The 17313-nt window shown below is 46.5% G+C and overlaps 1 protein-coding gene across 5 annotated transcripts in view; it reads left to right on the plus strand.

The window, feature by feature from the left end:
* Nucleotides 1-14875, plus strand: part of LOC311487882 (protein mono-ADP-ribosyltransferase PARP4-like) — a 33157-nt gene extending 18282 nt beyond the window's left edge. For 2 of the 5 annotated variants that reach the window (XM_084544281.1, XM_084544282.1), the window contains exons 38-48: nt 4235-4264; nt 4461-4505; nt 4735-4779; nt 9553-9612; nt 9798-9836; nt 10080-10160; nt 10246-11459; nt 11750-11822; nt 13215-13317; nt 13497-13626; nt 13812-14875. In XM_084544281.1, coding sequence (XP_084400407.1) covers nt 4235-4264; nt 4461-4505; nt 4735-4779; nt 9553-9612; nt 9798-9836; nt 10080-10160; nt 10246-11459; nt 11750-11822; nt 13215-13317; nt 13497-13626; nt 13812-14019 — 2028 coding nt within the window. In that variant the 3' untranslated portion in view covers nt 14020-14875. Of the gene's footprint in view, nt 1-4234; nt 4265-4460; nt 4506-4734; nt 4780-9552; nt 9613-9632; nt 9837-10079; nt 10161-10245; nt 11460-11749; nt 11823-13214; nt 13318-13496; nt 13627-13811 lie in introns of those variants that run through there. The other 3 variants (XM_084544284.1, XM_084544283.1, XR_014699061.1) reach the window with 3 other exon arrangements.
* Nucleotides 14876-17313: the final 2438 nt, after the last annotated feature.

Below are 17313 nucleotides of genomic sequence, written 5' to 3' on the forward strand. Positions count from 1 at the left end.
ACCCTTCCAGTATTCTTCCACCTCAGCCCTTGGTGGGTCTGGCCGGTTGTTATTTCCTCCCTGCCACTGAGAGTACACCTTGGCTGGTTCAGTGGAGAACAGCTTGTTTATTCTCCTGGCCTCTGCCTCCTTGGTGTATCTCTTCAACCGGGTGGCCAGCGCTGTTAGTCTCTGTTTGGCAGTTTCGAGTGCTTCAGGTATGGAGAGCTTGGTGTACTTCCTGGGTGCCCCTTTATTCACCATGTTGCCTTTCTGCAGTTCTGTTTGCAACTTCTCTCCGTGTTGCCTTATCTTGGCCTCTAACCGTATTCTCCATGGTGGGTGCTGCCTGTTATGGTCTGAGCCCATCTTGTAGCCAAGCATTTCTAGGGGAAATGTACTGTGTATCAGCTTATTGGTCTCAGTGATGGTTCCTGTAGGGATTGTTGTTAGTGCAGCATTCACATCCACTAGTAGATCTTCTGAATGTACTTTACAAGTCAGCTTCGGTATTCGGTATCCAGGCTTCTAATTGTGCCATGAGCCATGATCTTCATTCTAAGGTCAGCAGCTCTTGCACTGAGGCTGGTATCTGCTGGGGCTTGGTACCCAATCTCTGATTGTGGGGGTGATGGTGACATCCCCCCGCTGACCTGTCGTCCTGGGGCCCCCTTGCCGTAGCATCGTTGTTGTATCTCATCAATCTCTAGTTGTGATAGGAGTTTTCAATTGCGGATGTTGGAACACTGGGCTAACAGCTGTTTCGTTGTTAGCCTTGATTGTGGGTTTTGAAGTGACCATTGGTCCCACATTCGCTGCATGTATCCCTTCTCTCTAGGGTTGCTCATGTAGTAGCATTCCAACAGTTCCGTGTTTTACCGCCCTTGTCCATCTATATCTTGTTCCAGTAGCCCATTTCTCATCAGGTTGCCCTGGTTCTCTAGCACCTGATGCGGACCTTGTTGACCCGGGCGACGTCCGAGCCGGTGTGACTCTATCACTTGTCTGTACTCTCATGTTCCTGAGGTAGGCCTGATACATTAAGGATCTTGCCCAAGGATCCTCACTGGATGCAGTTGTGTTTTTGCCCTCACTGGCATTTTTGCCCCCAACGGGATTCGAACCCTGCCCTCCCGTGTGGTAGTCCACGTTACAAAAACACACACACACACACATATATATATATACACAGTCATGGAAAAAATTATTAGACCACCCTTGTTTTCTTCAATTTCTTGTTCATTTTAATGCCTGGTACAACTAAAGGTGTATTACCTGAAGAATACAATGAACACGACAAAAAATGCAGCTGACTACATAATACTTCATGTCCTGTTTGACATGCTTAAGCTTAATTGTATTCCCAGGGTACATAAGAGGCCATTGCATGTCACAAGCTGCACTGCACATGCAAAGGCTGAGAGTGGTTTCCTGCTTACATTCAAGCCGTAGCACAACTCAGAAGTTGTCAGCTCTCACATAATGCCTAAAACAAAAGAATTATGTGAAGCCACAAAGGCAGCCATCTCGGCACTGCTGGAAATTGGCATGAGTGAGAGGCAGGAGCCAAAAAACTGAAGATCTCCAAGAAACTGTTCATTACACCAAGAAAAAACAAGCCAAACATGGGGCTACCAAATTGCTAGCTGGTTGAGGCAGGAAACCTCCAGGGACCTTAAAAATGAGTGGGCACTGTCGAGAAATGTGACTTGTTCGGCAAAGACAGTTCGAAACCGACTTCTTGAAGCTGGTCTGAAGTCACACAGGGCACGGAAGAAGCCCTTCATCAACGAAAGGCAGAGGAAGGCCCGGTTACTCTTCGCTGGGGATCACAAAGATTAGACTGTTGATGATTGGGCTAAAGTTCTCTTCAATGATGAATCCAATTTTGAGTTGATGCCAACTTACTGGTTAGGAGGAAGCCCGGAGAAGCCTACAAACCAGACTGTTTTGCCCCTACAGTAAAACATGGGGGTGGATCAGTGATGATCTGGGGTCGTTTCAGTATGGGTGGAACAGGGCAAGGGCAATTGTGTGAAGGGCGAATGAGCCAGGTCACGTACAGGGCTACTGTTGAAAACAGTCTTCTTCCATCAGCTGGAAAACTCTTTCCTGCCTCGAATGACTGGATTTTCCAACAAGACAATGTCCCTGTCACACGGCAAGGTCAATTAAGACCTGGATGGAGAACCAGAACATTCGAACCATGCCTTGACCTGCTCAATCACCAGATTTAAACCTGCGGAAAATCATCAAACTCAAAATGGAGAACCACAAGCCCCAAAACAAAGCAAATCTGTTTGAATTTATGCAACAGGAATGGGCTGCTGTGACAGCAGAACGATGTCAGAAGCTGGTGGAGAGCATGGCTACAGTCATCAGAAACAATGGTTATGCAATCAAGTACTAACTCCTGTGTGTATCATGTGACTAAAACAGACAGAAAATAAAACATATAATGCCTAAAAGTACTGCTTTTGGCAGAACAGTGCCATAGCTATTGATGTATGAACTTAAATGATTTTGGTTATTATCAAGAAAACCATGGGAAATGGCTAGATATCAGCTCTTAAATTAAACTCTCATGAGCTATTTTTGTTGTTTTCATTATATTTGTCCAAACAAATGTACCTTTAGTTGTACCAGGTATTAACATGAACAGAAAATTGAAGAAAACAAGGGTGGTCTAATATTTTTTTCCATGACTCTATATATATATATATATATACACACACACATACACCGATCAGGCATAACATTATGACAACTAGAGATGCACCGATTACAATTTTCTCGGCCGATTCCGATTTCCGATTTTTCATTGAGTTTGACCTGCCGATACCGATTTAAGCCGATTCCGATTTCATTTTTTCTAACCACTTTACAACACACACAAAGATTTATTTTCTCTTCTTTAATAGAATATTAATATTATCTTTTCTTTAATAGAACTTTTTTTGAACAGATAATCGCTATCACTATAAAAATAGAACTACTATATAAATTACTCCTGGTGTGGGGGGAAAAAAATAATTAAAATAGGCCTATTTGTGGAAAAAAAATATGTAATATTTGAGTTACATAAAAGCTTTTTATTTGTTTTCTTCCTAATTGTCCTTGAAATAGTGGTCAAGAACCCCCCCACCCCCAACACAAAAATAGTTTGGCCACTGATCAAAATTTGATGTTGCCGTTTGATTTGAAGTTCAGTACGCTCAAAATGTCCGGTCAGCAGAAGTCCGGTGCTCAGAAAAGGAAAGAAAAGAGAAGAAGAGAAGAAAATAGAGGCCTTAAAGATTTTCTTAACAAATATTTAAAAAAAAGTTGGTGACGGTGAAGCTGGGACTAGTAAAGTGAACGTAGGTTAGAAACAGCGCAGCCAACGTTTACCAGCCTTGTAACGTAAGCTAACAGGCTAGCACTAATGTTAACGTCCATTAGCTTGTATAAAAGCCTGACACGTTATCTTTGACAGAAACAGTTGAGTTTGGTAGCTCCGTCAGAGAGGAGAGAGATCCGGCTGCAGTCAGGTGACAGAGAGAGTGATGTGGGAGGAGCCCGCTGTCTCTGTGATGCTGGGGGGGGCATCTAAGATTATCTCGTCCCGGGCCCAGGCAAGACTGTCAGCTGGCCTGCGTGTGATGCTGATGTTGCGCAATGTAAATCATGCAGCGCCCGATTGCATTTGACCGGTAAAAAAATCACACATGTCAGACTGACCGGCCGGTCTCCGGTCATGGCCGATCACGTGAAAATCGGCCAATTCCGGTCACCAGCCGATAAATCGGTGCATCTCTAATGACAACCTTCCTAATATTGTGTAGGCGACTCATTAGAGAATGGACATGGTCCTTCTGAGGGTGTCCTGTTGGTAGTGGGGGGGCCTCTGTGGATCATCTAGTGAATTTGGAGGCCAGGTCAACACCTTGTGCTGCCCTTCGTGTGTGTGTCTGTGTCAGGCTGCATCCTGCTGGGGATGGCTGCTGCCATCAAGGAGTGTCATTGCTATGGGGTGGGGGTGTCTGGTCTGGTCTAGGTGGGTGCTACATGTCTAAGTAACATCCACACCAATGAATGCCAGGTCCAGAAGTTTCCCAGCAGAACATTGAACTGTCACAAGATGGTTTAAAAGTTATTCACTTCTCCTGTCGGTGGTCATAATGCTGTGGCTGATCTGGGTGTATTTGTGCAGTCATGGATTGACTCAATGTCTACTTGTGGTTTACTGACAGCTGCTTTTGTCTCTGTACTACAGGCATCTCGACGTTATGATTCTGAGTCTGAGGTTAGTCCTTTGTTATTTTTGATGCTGTTTTTTTTATGAACAGTGTAAAATATTATCCTCTGTTTATTTATTACTTTGAAAGGTTTCTGTTGATTAATGTTTTATTGATTATCTGTTTTGTGCTTCACAAAAATACAGTTTAATGAGCAGATTTACTGGTGGTTCACTCATAGCTGTGTTTGTCTCTGTGGTGCAGGAAGGAAGCTCTGAAGATGACTACTCCAGCCCCCCCTCTGACGTGGTTAGTCCTTTCACCGCTTGGTGTCGTTTAGAGACAACAGATGCGACGAACAGATATATTTACTTGATAAACTTTCCTCCTAGTTCCTTTTGTTGTGCTGATGCCTTTGATGCTTCTGTCTCTATGTCTTATAGTTAATGATTATCTGTTTTGCTCTTCGCAAAAATGAAATTGAATGAGCAGATTTACTGGTGGTTCACTCTTAGCTGTGTTTGTCTCTGTGGTGCAGGAAGGAAGCCGCGACGATGTTTACGTCCTCCCTCCCGCTGGAATGGTTAGTCCTTTCACACGCAAATGAAGCGCTTGGTGTCTTTGAGAGACAACAGATGCGACAAAACTAACTCCTAGTTCCTTTTGTTGTGCTGATGCCTTTGATGCTTTTGTCTCTGTGTCTTATAGTTAAAGGACAACAACATTCGCAAAATGAACCAGGGGTTAATAACACATGTGTACCGAGTTCGACCGTTCTCTGGTATTTGTTTTCATGCATTTGTTTTGTCTCCTTCCGGTGGGACATGCCCGAAACACCTCTCCAGGGAGGCGTCCGGGAGGCATCCTTACCAGATGCCCTAGCCATCTCAACTGGCTCCTCTCGACGTGGAGGAGCAGCGGCTCTACTCTGAGCTCCTCCCGTATGTCCGAGCTCCTTACCCTATCTCTAAGGCTGAGCCCGGCCACCCTGCGAAGAAAACTCATTTCGGCCGCTTGTATTCGCGATCTTATTCTTTCGGTCATTACCCAAAGTTCATGACCATAGGTGAGGATTGGGACGTAGATCGACCGGTAAATTGAGAGCTTCGCCTTTCGGCTTAGCTCTCTCTTCACTCTCTCTCCGCCCCGATCCGCCTGTCAATCTCCCGCTCCCTCCTACCCTCACTCGTGAACAAGACCCCGAGATACTTGAACTCCTCCACTTGAGGCAGGACCTCCTCCCCGACCCGGAGTAGGCAGTCCACCCTTTTCCGACTGAGGACCATGGCCTCAGACTTGGAGGTGCTGATCTTCATCCCAGCCGCTTCACACTCGGCTGCGAACTGCCCCAGCAAGAGCTGAAGGTCGCTGTTCGATGAAGCTAAGAGGACCACGTCATCTGCAAACAGCAGAGACGAGATTCTCCGCCCACCGAACCCGATACCCTCCCCCACCCGGCTACGCCTAGAAATTCTGTCCATAAAAACTATGAACAGAACCGGTGACAAAGGGCAGCCCTGGCGGAGTCCAACCCTCACTGGGAACAGGTCCGACTTACTACCGGCTACACGGACCAAACTCACACTCCTTTGGTACAGGGACTGAATGGCCCTTAGTAAGGAGCCATCCACCCCATACTCCCGGAGCACCCCCCACAGGATGCTCCTGGGGACACGGTCGTAAGCCTTCTCCAGATCCACAAAACACATGTGGACTGGTTGGGCAAACTCCCATCTCCCCTCCAGCACCCTAGTGAGGGTGAAGAGCTGGTCCATGGTTCCACGTCCGGGACGAAAACCGCATTGTTCCTCCTCGATCTGAGGTTCAACAATCGACCGGACCCTCTTTTCCAGCACCCTGGCGTAGACTTTGCCGGGGAGGCTGAGGAGTGTGATCCCCCTATAGTTGGAACACATCCTCTGGTCCCCCTTTTTAAAAATGGGGACCACCACCCCGGCCTGCCACTCCAGGGGTACTGCCCCCGATGTCCACGCAATGTTGCAGAGACGTGTCAGCCAAGACAGCCCTACAACATCCAGAGCCTTGAGGTACCCGGGGCGGATCTCATCCTCTCCCGGAGCTCCACCGCCGCGGAGTTGTTTCACTACCTCGGCGACTTCTGCCCCAGAAATTGGACCACCCAACCCCAGGCCCTCCGGCTCTGTTTCCTCTATGGAATACGTGTTGGTGGGATTGAGGAGCTCCTCAAAGTATTCCTTCCACCGCCGGACAATATCCCCAGTTGATGTCAGCAGCTCACCACCCACACTGAAAACAGTGTGGGCGTGTTGCCGCCTACCACCCCTGAGGCGCCGGACGGTTTGCCAGAACCTCTTTGGAGCCGATCGATAGTCTTCTTCCATAGCCTCACCGAACTCCTCCCACGCCCGAGTTTTTGCCTCAGCGACTGCCCTTGCCGCGGATCGCCTGGCCATCCGGTACCGGTCTGCTGCTTCAGGAGACCCACAGACCAACCATGCCCTGTAGGCCTCCTTCTTCAGCCTGACGGCTCCCTTCACCTCCGGTGTCCACCAGCAGGTTCGGGGGTTACCGCCGCGACCAGCACCAGCGACCCTGCGACCGCAACTTGAAACAGCCGCCTCAACAATGGCGGAGCGGAACATGGCCCATTCGGACTCAATGTCCCCCACCACCCCCGGGACGCGGTTGAAGCTCTGCCGGAGGTGGGAGTTGAAGACCATCCTGACAGGTTCCTCCACCAGGCGTTCCCAGCAGACCCTCACTACTCGTTTGGGCCTACCAGGTCTGCGAGGCGTCTTCCCCTGCCATCTGATCCAACTCACCACCAGGTGGTGATCAGTTGACAGCTCTGCTCCTCTCTTTACCCGAGTGTCCAGAACATACGGTCGCAGGTCAGATGATACGACTATAAAGTCAATCATCGACCTACGACCTAGGCCGTCATGGTGCCAAGAGCACCGATGAACAACCTTATGTTCGAACATGGTGTTAGTTATGGACAAACTGCGACTCGCGCAGAAGTCCAATAACTGAACACCGCTCGGGTTCAGATCAGGCAGGCCGTTCCTCCCAATCACGCCCCTCCAGGTCACGCTGTCGTTGCCCACATGAGCGTTGAAGTCTCCCAGCAGGACAATGGAGTCCCCAGTCGGGGCACCATCCAGTGTCCGTCCCAGGGCCTCCAAAAAGGGTGGGTACTCTGAACTGCTGTTCGGCGCATATGCGCAGACAACAGTCAGGACCCGTTCCCCCACCCGAAGGCGTAGGGAAGCAACCCTTTCGTCCATCTGGGAGAACCCCAACGTACAGGCAGATAGTCCAGGGGCAAGCAAAATGCCCACCCCGGCCTTCCGCCTCTCACCCGGAGCAACTCCAGCAAAGAAGAGAGTCCAACCCCTCTCAAGGACTTGGGTTCCAGATCCGACGCTATGTGTCGAGGTGAGGCCGACTATATCTAGTCGATAGCGCTCCACCTCTTCCACAAGCTCCGGCTCCTTCCCCGCCAGAGAGGTGACATTCCATGTCCCAAAAGCCAGCTTCCGTAACCGAGGATCAGACCGCCAAGGCCCCCGCCTTGGTCTGCTGCCCAATCTACAAAGCACCGGACCCTCCATGATCCTCCTGCGGGTGGTGGGCCTACAGGGAGGCGAGTCCATGTCACCAGTTCGGGCTGGGCCCGGCCGGACCCCATGGATAAAGGCCCGGCCACCAGGCGCTCGCCCACGAGCCCCAACCCCAGGCCTGGCTCCAGGGTGGGGCCCCGGTAGCCCTCCGGGCCGGGTACACTTTCTCTTGCTCTTATTCTTCATCAAGGGTCTTCTGAACCGTTCTTAGTCTGGCCCTTCGCCTAAGACCAATCTGCCTTGGGAGACCCTACCAGGGGCAAATTGCCCCGGACAGCATAGCTCCTAGGGTCATTAGGACACTCAAACTCCTCCACCACGATAAGGTGACGGTTCAAGGAGGAACTCAGTTTCCCCAAGATGCATTGTTTTCAATGCATAACGTTTGACGCGAGATTCCCGTTCACGTCCCAGAGAGTCCACTTTCCCCAAGATGGCGCCCACCTGGATATCGCGAAAGGTATCGTTTTGCTTTTTTAATAAACTGCCTGTATACTTGCAAAGTTCTCAATGCTTGGGTTTACATGTAGAGACCCTAGTTATGCTACCGTGTAAGTGTGGTGATATTCAGAGCCTTGTTAGTGGTATAGAAATAGCGATTTCTTTTTATGTGTACGTCTGCCCCGTAGCCTAGCGTTATACGCAGGGTTGGGTCAGATTACTTTGAAATGTAATTGATTACTGATTACAGATTACATGGCAAATTTTGTAATCAGTAACGTAATCTATTGGATTACCCAAAACATGTAACGTAATCTGATTACTTTAGGATTACTTTTTACACAACTTGTACAAGACATACACAATCTTATTTTCCTCCGTCTTTAATTCAAAGTTGTGGCGATGTTGCCAAGTACTGAACGTATTTTTGCCGACTGGAACAGGTCTATTCCCAGATAGCAAGAGGCTGGCGGACCACCGTCAGCCCACTGGGGATAGACCTGGCAGTCCGCTGGAGTTTTGCTCATCGGTTCACTGGCGGTCCGCGAGCGAGTTGTCGTCAAATGCCCCAATATTTTGTCACTATTGGTCTAAAACCTTTTTCATTTATTCAGTTATACTTCATCCATCGCTTTAATAACATTTCATGTATTTTCTTAATATTCATGATAAGTTAAATTTCAAGAGATGGTGGACCACAAGTGGCATGCCACCAGCGGTCTGCTATCTGCCAATCTGATTTTGCTATCTGGGTTGGTTGACGTTGACGGTTCCTCCATCTTGGGTTTTGATTTGAACCTTTTTCTTGTCAAGAAACTACACAGGCAAATGGATGATAATGACATCTAGTGAACAAACAAATGGGCTGCTTGTCAAATGAAAACACTGGCTAGGCTATCATAAAAAAGTTGCATTGTTTGCATGATAAAATGTAATCAGGTAATCCCCAACAATGTAACTGTAATCTAATTACGCATTTTTGTATTGTAGTCTGGGCTGATTACAGTTACTTGATTTTTGTAATCTGATTACGTAATCTAGATTACATGTAATCAGTTACTACCCAACCGTGGTTATACGCTACTTAGCGGTTTGCAAGAAAACGGGTCACATTTGACTAACAAAACAAATGCATGAAAACAAATACCAGAGAACGATCAAACTCGGTACACATGTGTTATTAACCCCTGGTTCATTTTGCGCCGGAGTTGTCCTTTAATGATTATCTGTTTTGCTCTTCACAGAAATACAGTTTAAAGAGAAGATTTACTGGTGATTCACTCATAGCTGTGTTTGTCTCTGTTGTGTAGGAAATAGCCTATGGAAGCTTCATAGAAACCCCAGTCCCCCCTCTCTCTTTCTGTGCTGAAGTTAGTCCTTTCACACACAGGCTGAAGCATTTCTGGACGGACGGCAGATGCAAGAAACAAATCTTAAACAGATGCAGCAGTGCCGTCCACAGTTCTCTGTTCATTTCATTTAAATTAGCATCACATGTTATTTTTCCGTTTGCTTGTTTGTTGTGCTAATGGCTGTGTTTGTCTCCGTGGTATAGATGTTGTGCCTCGGTGCTTCCAGTGATGAGGTCGCAGAGGTTAGTCCTTTCACACACAGACTGACATATCTGGATGTTCTGGATTAACAACAGATGCGACAAACAAGACAAACATAGAGCAGTGCCGTATTATGGTTCTCTGTTCATTCCTGATTGTTGATTTGTTCAGTTATTGATCATACTGACTCCTGCATGCAACTCCTGTGTGCTTCACTAAAATATAACTGAATGAACAAATGTACTTGTGGTTTACTGACGGCTGCTTTTGTCTCTGTGGTCTAGGAACTGTACGACGGGGCTCGTCCACGCACAGTGTGTATGGCAGGACGTCGGGGTGGTTTGAGGACATTGCAGCTGCAAGGAGTAATTATATATAAAAGCTTTAAAGGAAAGGATTTGCTAAGATATTAACACATTTTTAACAAAAATGTTTTTCTCTCATTTATAGTTATCGTCCCTCAGCAGTTCACAGAGTCAGGATCCATGTCCTCGTTCTCTTCCTCCTCCTCCTCCTCCTCCTTGTGGTCCTACTATGGGTCTTGGTCCTGCTCCTCCTCCTCCTCCTCCTCCTCCTTGTGGTCCTACTATGGGTCCTGCTCCTGCTCCTCCTCCTCCTCGTGGTCCTACTATGCGTGCTGCTCCTCCTCCTCCTCCTCCTCCTTGTGGTCCTACTATGGATCTTGGTCCTTGTAAACCTCCTCCTCCTCCTCATCTTCGATTTGGTCTTCCTCCTTCTCCTCCTCCTCCTCTTCCTGGCGCTCCTAGCCTTCCTCCAGAGTCCATGCTACTATCACTCAGGGAGCTATCGAAGAGCTTTGCCCCGCCTGTCTTTGAACCACAATCACGAGCTAAAATTCCACAGTATGGCAGCAGCAGCAGCAGCAGCAAGTGTTTCAATGATTCACTTCGCCTGGGTCCTGCAGCGATGCCTCAGATGGATGTTGAGCCCAGTAACGCAGCAAAGGATTCCTATCAGGGCTTTCCTTTCAGCGCTGCACCTGGAGCTTTTTTTCCGTCACCGGTTTGGAGTGAAACACAATCAGGATTTTTAGGCCGTCCAATAGTCAAAAGCAAGCCTTTAGCTGCTGCAGAGGTGCCTCTGCTTCTTGGAGCATCAGTGCCTGTCCCTCTGTCCCGTTCGTCCAGCGCTGCACCTGCCGCTGCTCCTCCGTCACTGGTTTGGGGTGAAACACAATCAGGATTTTTAGGCCGTCCAATAGTCAAAAGCAAGCCTTTAGCTGCTGCAGAGGTGCCTCTGCTTCTTGGAGCATCAGTGCCTGTCCCTCTGTCCCGTTCGTCCAGCACTGTACCTGCAGCTGTTCCTCTGTCAATGGATGGATTTACATTTGGTGGTCCCTTTGGCGGCAGCATGCCTTTATTCGGTGCTTCAGCGCTACCTCAGACGGAAGATGAGTCTCCTTTGTCTGTGTCAGTGATCAGGGAGATGAGTACTCTCTCAAGATCAGCGGATGAAGATGCCCTGCCAGACCCCTATTGCGGACAGGCCCGTCAGCCCCTATTAGATGAACCCACCGAGTTCCAGAGGCACAGCCTTGGTGGACTCAAACAGCGACCAGATGAATCTGAGGCTCATGTAGAAAAAGCTCAAAGCTTAAAACGCATATACGGGAAAGCTGCTCGGTGGGAATCTGTAGGTGTTAGGTGAGTCCTGAAACAGTTCTTCAGTTTCCCTTTAATTCAAATTCAAATTCAAAAGTTTATTGGTCACATGTTTTGTAAAAAAGAGCATTCTTTACATACAGTGAGATTAAAAAGGGGTAAAGCAATCTGTCTGTTACTGTGCAAAATACTTAAAACTATAGGTAAAAGCACAGTCGAAACAGAGCGACCCCGACGGCGTCTGGACACAGCCGCGCCATCTTGACCTTTAACACATCTCTTTAATAAAACCTATCTGTTAACTGAACACTTTAAATTCTGCATTGCTGGAGGCCCCGGATGTTCAGAGGTCCACAACCAACCCTGAATCGCAAATGGATAAGGATCTTCCAGATGCAGCATTCGGTGAGATGTTCTTTTTTTTTTTTTTTACATTTCCACACAGACAATCAAACTAAATGTAGCTTCTCCTCCTCCTCCTCCTCCTCCTCCTCCTCTTCTTCTTCCTCATCATCACCATCATCATCATCATCAGTGAGAGAAACCACTCGTTTGCTTTAGGGTCGTATCAGTATCAGAGCCTATTTGACTCCAGATGTTTTTATAGAAGTAAGACAAAGGCATCAGACTAAACCTTTCCATTTTCTTGCTGAGTGTATGTAGCTGCCATTTTTCTCCAAAGCACAGATATTCTGTAGTTTCACTCGTGCATGAGTGGAGCTATGCTGATATTTGGGTTGCGAGGTGTTTTTTTCCAGACAGACGCTCAAATTAAATGTTTCTGATTCTCTCTTCCCCTCCCTTCTGCTTCACCCCAACCAATGCCTGCATGACATCAGTATCAGAGCCTATTAGACTCCAGATGTGCAGCTTCATTTGGGCACCTCCCTTAAAGAGCACCACAGTTAAGATTCAGTTTATTTTTATTCATAAAGATTGATGAACTATTCAAATCGTCCCCAGACGCTTTACAGAACCTAGAGCCTCAAACCCTTAGAGCAGAACTGAGACGGCTCATATGGGAGGGAACATCTGCTTGAGGCCGACTGTGTAGAGACAGGAATTAGAGAGGAGCACGATGATGCAGACATCTGATCAAGACAGACATGGGACATGCAAACATGATGAAAGCAAGAGTCCGAGATGCAGCTGATGCATGTTACACAACACACTGCTGATGAATGTTTAGTGTGTTTACAGAGAGCTGATGAAGTTACTGTTACAGGAATCAACCAGAGCTCAGGGGCATCAAACTGTCAGTGACAATAGTCGTCTAACGGAGTTGAACGGAGAAGAACGGAGAACTATAAGACATGAACAATGGACCGGTTGATGAGGCCAGGACCTCAGATTAGTATTTGCAGCTCTGCAGATCAGAAACATAGTGTCCCCCAGCAGCCTAGACCTATAGCAGCATAACTAATGGGATGCTTTTTCAAAAAGGTTTGGTCCTGGACCCAAACCTGGAGCTGCTTCCTCAATAAAGGAGCCTGGTAGCTGAAGGCTCTACATCCTATTCTGCTTAAGAAACTCTAGGAACCACAACTAAGCCTGAACTGCGAGATGAAAGTGATCTGATGGTACAGTGAGGTCTGGAAGACAGGGTGTCTTGATGCCATGGTCAGCGTCTTTTCCCCAGCTGTACCACACAGAGTGACTGCACCATCACCATTTGTCTCTGAAGACGCTGTTAAAATTTGGACATGAGATGATAACGTCTGACCTGTCTCCTGTCCTTCCTTTTCCTTCGGCCCTTGACTCTGACCGTGACGTGACGGTGATATCTGTGTGTTCCAGGAGGGCTACTGGGAGCTGACCGAGGAACTGGGTGAACTCATTGACGTCAACGTGGACATCTTTGTCAACGTGTTCCTGAAAAACAAAGGCATCCGGTCTCTAGGTGAGAACTCTTCCAACCAGACTCAGGCCTCCACAGAGGGAACGGGGTTTAGCAACGCAACCCTGTCAAAAGAGACTGGAGCCCACCAACACCAGTCTGTTTTTTTGAAGATGACCAAATCAACAAGCGTCCGTCCCCGATCTTAAAAACATCTGTGCATGCTTGTGTTTGTGGTTTAGGGGCGAAGGCTCATGCAGACATCCTGAGGCTGGTGGCGACTCTCCTGGTTCTGCAGCTGATGAGGCTGGAGAAGCTGGACGAGGGCAAACTGCTCGGCAGCCTCTTCCGTCTGGAGCACTCTGAGCCCAGGTTAGTCCAGGAGACACGGCAGCGTGAGCGAGCGTCCCTAAAAAGACACCAGCTGAGTCTGAACCTGAAATCCACTAACTGCAAAATACCACAGTGTCCACAATCAAGAGTAAATAAATAAATGCTAATCAGTCAGAGAAACACTCTGCGTAAAGACAGTTTAAAAAAACGAGTTTTTCTTCCAGGCCTCAGAGGTGGCAGAGGGTGAAGACGGCGGTGGACTGGGTCTGCTGGGCTGACCGTCAGTACCCCTCCATTTACAGCCGGCTGGAGTTCGGTCAGAGCTGGGAGTCCGCCACCCGCCAGCTCCTGGGCTACGAAGACCTCCCTCACTTCTCACCCCTCAACGGCCTGGGCCTTCACAGTTCCACATACATGCTGGCGGTCCACTAACTGAATATGTGTCTTTTTTAGATTTCTTTTTACATAGATAATTTGCATGCATTCATTTGCCTTCTACGCAGTGTTTACATTTATCTCTATCTGAATAATAAGATTTAATGTTTAATCAGCTAGCTTTGCTCTGCAGAAAGAGTAGAAGTGTTTCTTTATGCATGTGAAACTAATGCTGCAGCCTCCAATGAGTCTGAAGGAACGTTTGACAGTGAAATGTAGACACATTCACTGAATCACTCCTTGAACTGCAGCTGACAGAGATCTGCCACTTTAACTTGAGATATTTACCATGATCATAATTATTCAGCCATGTTGAGCTTAAGCTTTGTGAAGAACAATCAAGTGTTTTTTTGTTTTTTCATGTCACTGAGTTTTCTTCAGCTGTGACACAGATGGAAAAACAAGGTTAAAGGAGCCAAGAGAGGAAGAAACCACACCATTAAAACTCCTGGAAGAAGCCTGCAGGAGGATGAAGGCAGGGAGGAAAGCTAGATGATTAAAAGATTAGTAATCTCTGAGTATGTGAAGACAGCCTGAGTCCTTCCTGTCTCTATGGTGGAGACTAAACAGTATGAGACACATGATAGTATCGTCCAATAAGTATCTCTGGTGTTTTTGGAGGATTTCTCTTGCTTTTATAGAGTTCATAATTAGTTCTTAATAATCACAGGTTTGCTTCATCATTTATTGTCATTTAATGCTTTTATTTTCATTTCTTTTTTGAGTTAATTTCACTTCAATCAGTGATGGTTATTTCCATCACATTCAGTCAGGTTGTACTGTTGTTTTTTTTAGCTGGCTGCTGTTTGTTCATGTGGAATCCTGAAGAGAAATAAAGTCTTTGCTGGAGATTAATTCACGTCCCTGACTCTGTGTCTAGAAAAACATCAGCCTCTAGGTGGAGTCAGTGATCTGCTGTTTGGTGTGAAGCACCAACTACTCAGATCAAGTTAAACCTTTAGAAGATTCACACACATCAGCCTGAACCTGATAATCCACCACATGCTCCAACTAAAGGGATGTTTTCCTGTCATTACTTCTTCATTTGGAAAAAAAACATCTTATCATTAGCCAACCACAGTTAAATGTGAAACAGACCCAGTCAGCTGTTAACTGTGTTGGATACTTTCAGAGTTTCTAGATTTAAACGTTTTTTGTTCCCAAAGAGGAGGGAGTTCAGCAGAACAGATGTGAAGACACAGATGAGCAGCATGGAGACTCTGGGATGAAAAAAATGATCTGTAGGAACTAAACCACACCTGAGTCTCATCACATTGATGAAACACTTATGAACACATGGACTCTGATTGGACCTGGAAATTAACTTAATCCTAGAGGATCACTTCCTTTTGCAACTAGCATATACGTGCAAATGAGTATTTCTCCTAAATAAACACATATGCCTCACAGCCAGAAGGTTCTGGGTTCTAATCCAGGCCGACTGGTTCCTTTCTGTGTGTAGTCTGCATGTTCTCCCTGTGTCTGCGTGGGTTCTCTCCAGGTTCTCCAGCTTCCTCCCACCGTCCAAAGACATGCTGGTTAGGTTCATTGGTGATTCTAAATTGGCCGTAGGTGTGAGTGTCTCTCTGTGTTAGCCCTGTGATAGACTGGAGACCTGTCCAGGGTGTTTTGAGTCATTTTTGTGCAGAAATGTGAAACATTCTGTCACGGTCACGGATAGATCCTAACAAATGACTCTGTCTGTGCAAACTCTGGACAGCCTCTTAATGAAACCACTTAACTGCTGCATTAAAATACACAGCCTGGCCAAAAAAAAGTCATCACCTGGATTTAACTAATCAAACAGGTAGGAGCCTCCTATTGGATAATTACTGCATGGGTGATTATCTTTCAGCGGGCAATAAGTTATTTAAGGCCAACTGATGCAATGAGTAGCTTCTCATTTCTTCAACAACCATGTCTGAAGACACATCCTGTGGTCGTCTGTTTGAGAAGGGTCAAATCATTGGCATGCATCAAGCAGAGAAAACCTCTAAGGAGATTGTAGAAACTACTAAAACTGGGTTAAGAACTGTCCAACGCATTATTAAAAACTGGAAGGATAGTGGAGAAGCATCGTCTTCCAGGAAGAAATGTGATGATTGATAAACAGATAAACAGAACTCTTCAAATGAATCAAGGAAAACACTCAGTAATGTCTTTTACCCACAAACCCTGGATTTTATTTTTATTTTTTATTTTTTTTATATATTTTTGGGATGCTTAAACGAACAAACACAACACCAACATGTCTCAGTGGCGACAGGTCTGGTTCAGGTGAAGTCACACTCATGGTTTCATTTCTCAGACAGTCAGCAGGTTGATGGAATTTATCTCAGACTGAAACCTCCAGACGTCAGCTGACATCCTGTAGGAGCAGGGGCGTCAAACTCATTTTAGCTCAGGGGGCCGCATTCAGACCAATTTGATCGCAAAGGGACCGGATCATTAACTTAACAGAATAAGAACCTATGAATGACAACAGCTCCAGATGTTTCCCTTTGTTTTAGTGCAAAGAAGAACATGTTAACATTTACGACCTGTCTTTTTACAATTAGTTTTACTGAAATCAGTGTCTTTTTAGGTCATTGCTGCTATCCACTGTTTAGTTGTGGGTCTCAGTCTCCTGTCATGACAACTCTGACTAAAACAGTGTGACCCCCTAGTGGACAAGCTAGAAACAGCAGTTACTTTTATTGATAATTTGCAGTTGATGTCTGTATGTTCTGTGTTTTCATTTTCACACTTTGCAAATTCATCCCACAGGTCCGATCAGACCCTCTTCTGGGACGGTTTTGGCCCACGGGTCATATGTTTGACGCCCCTGTGTTAGAGGAACAAGCTGAGACCTCAATAATTCATGTATTGCTTTTTTACTAATAATATATTCATATTTTATTATATGATGTACGTCCCTTCACCTTGTTAGAATGAATATAATGATAAGTATAGTTCAGACCCTCAAGGACTTCATCATCAGTTTTAATTAAGTTATTAGAAGTTAAATTCAGGAACAAGACCACACCACATATCATTCTGTTAAATCTTCCTCCTCTCCGTTCGTCTCAGTTCTCAAACCCCATCCCTCTCTTTTCTTTACTTCATGTTACATTTTTTATTCCAGAAACCGGGGACAAGGAGACCAAGGTTTGTGAGACATTCCTCCACCCTGAGTCCCAGTCCCTGGCTTCCTCTATCATCATCCATCTGCACATTGCATCCCTCTCGTAACTTCATCCCATTTCCCTTGCGTCCTGTCTGCCAACTAACTTCCTTGCATCAATTAAGGCG

This window comes from Chelon labrosus (genome assembly GCF_963514085.1).
Source record: "Chelon labrosus genome assembly, chromosome: 5".
In the NCBI taxonomy this organism is placed as follows: Eukaryota; Metazoa; Chordata; class Actinopteri; order Mugiliformes; family Mugilidae; genus Chelon; species Chelon labrosus.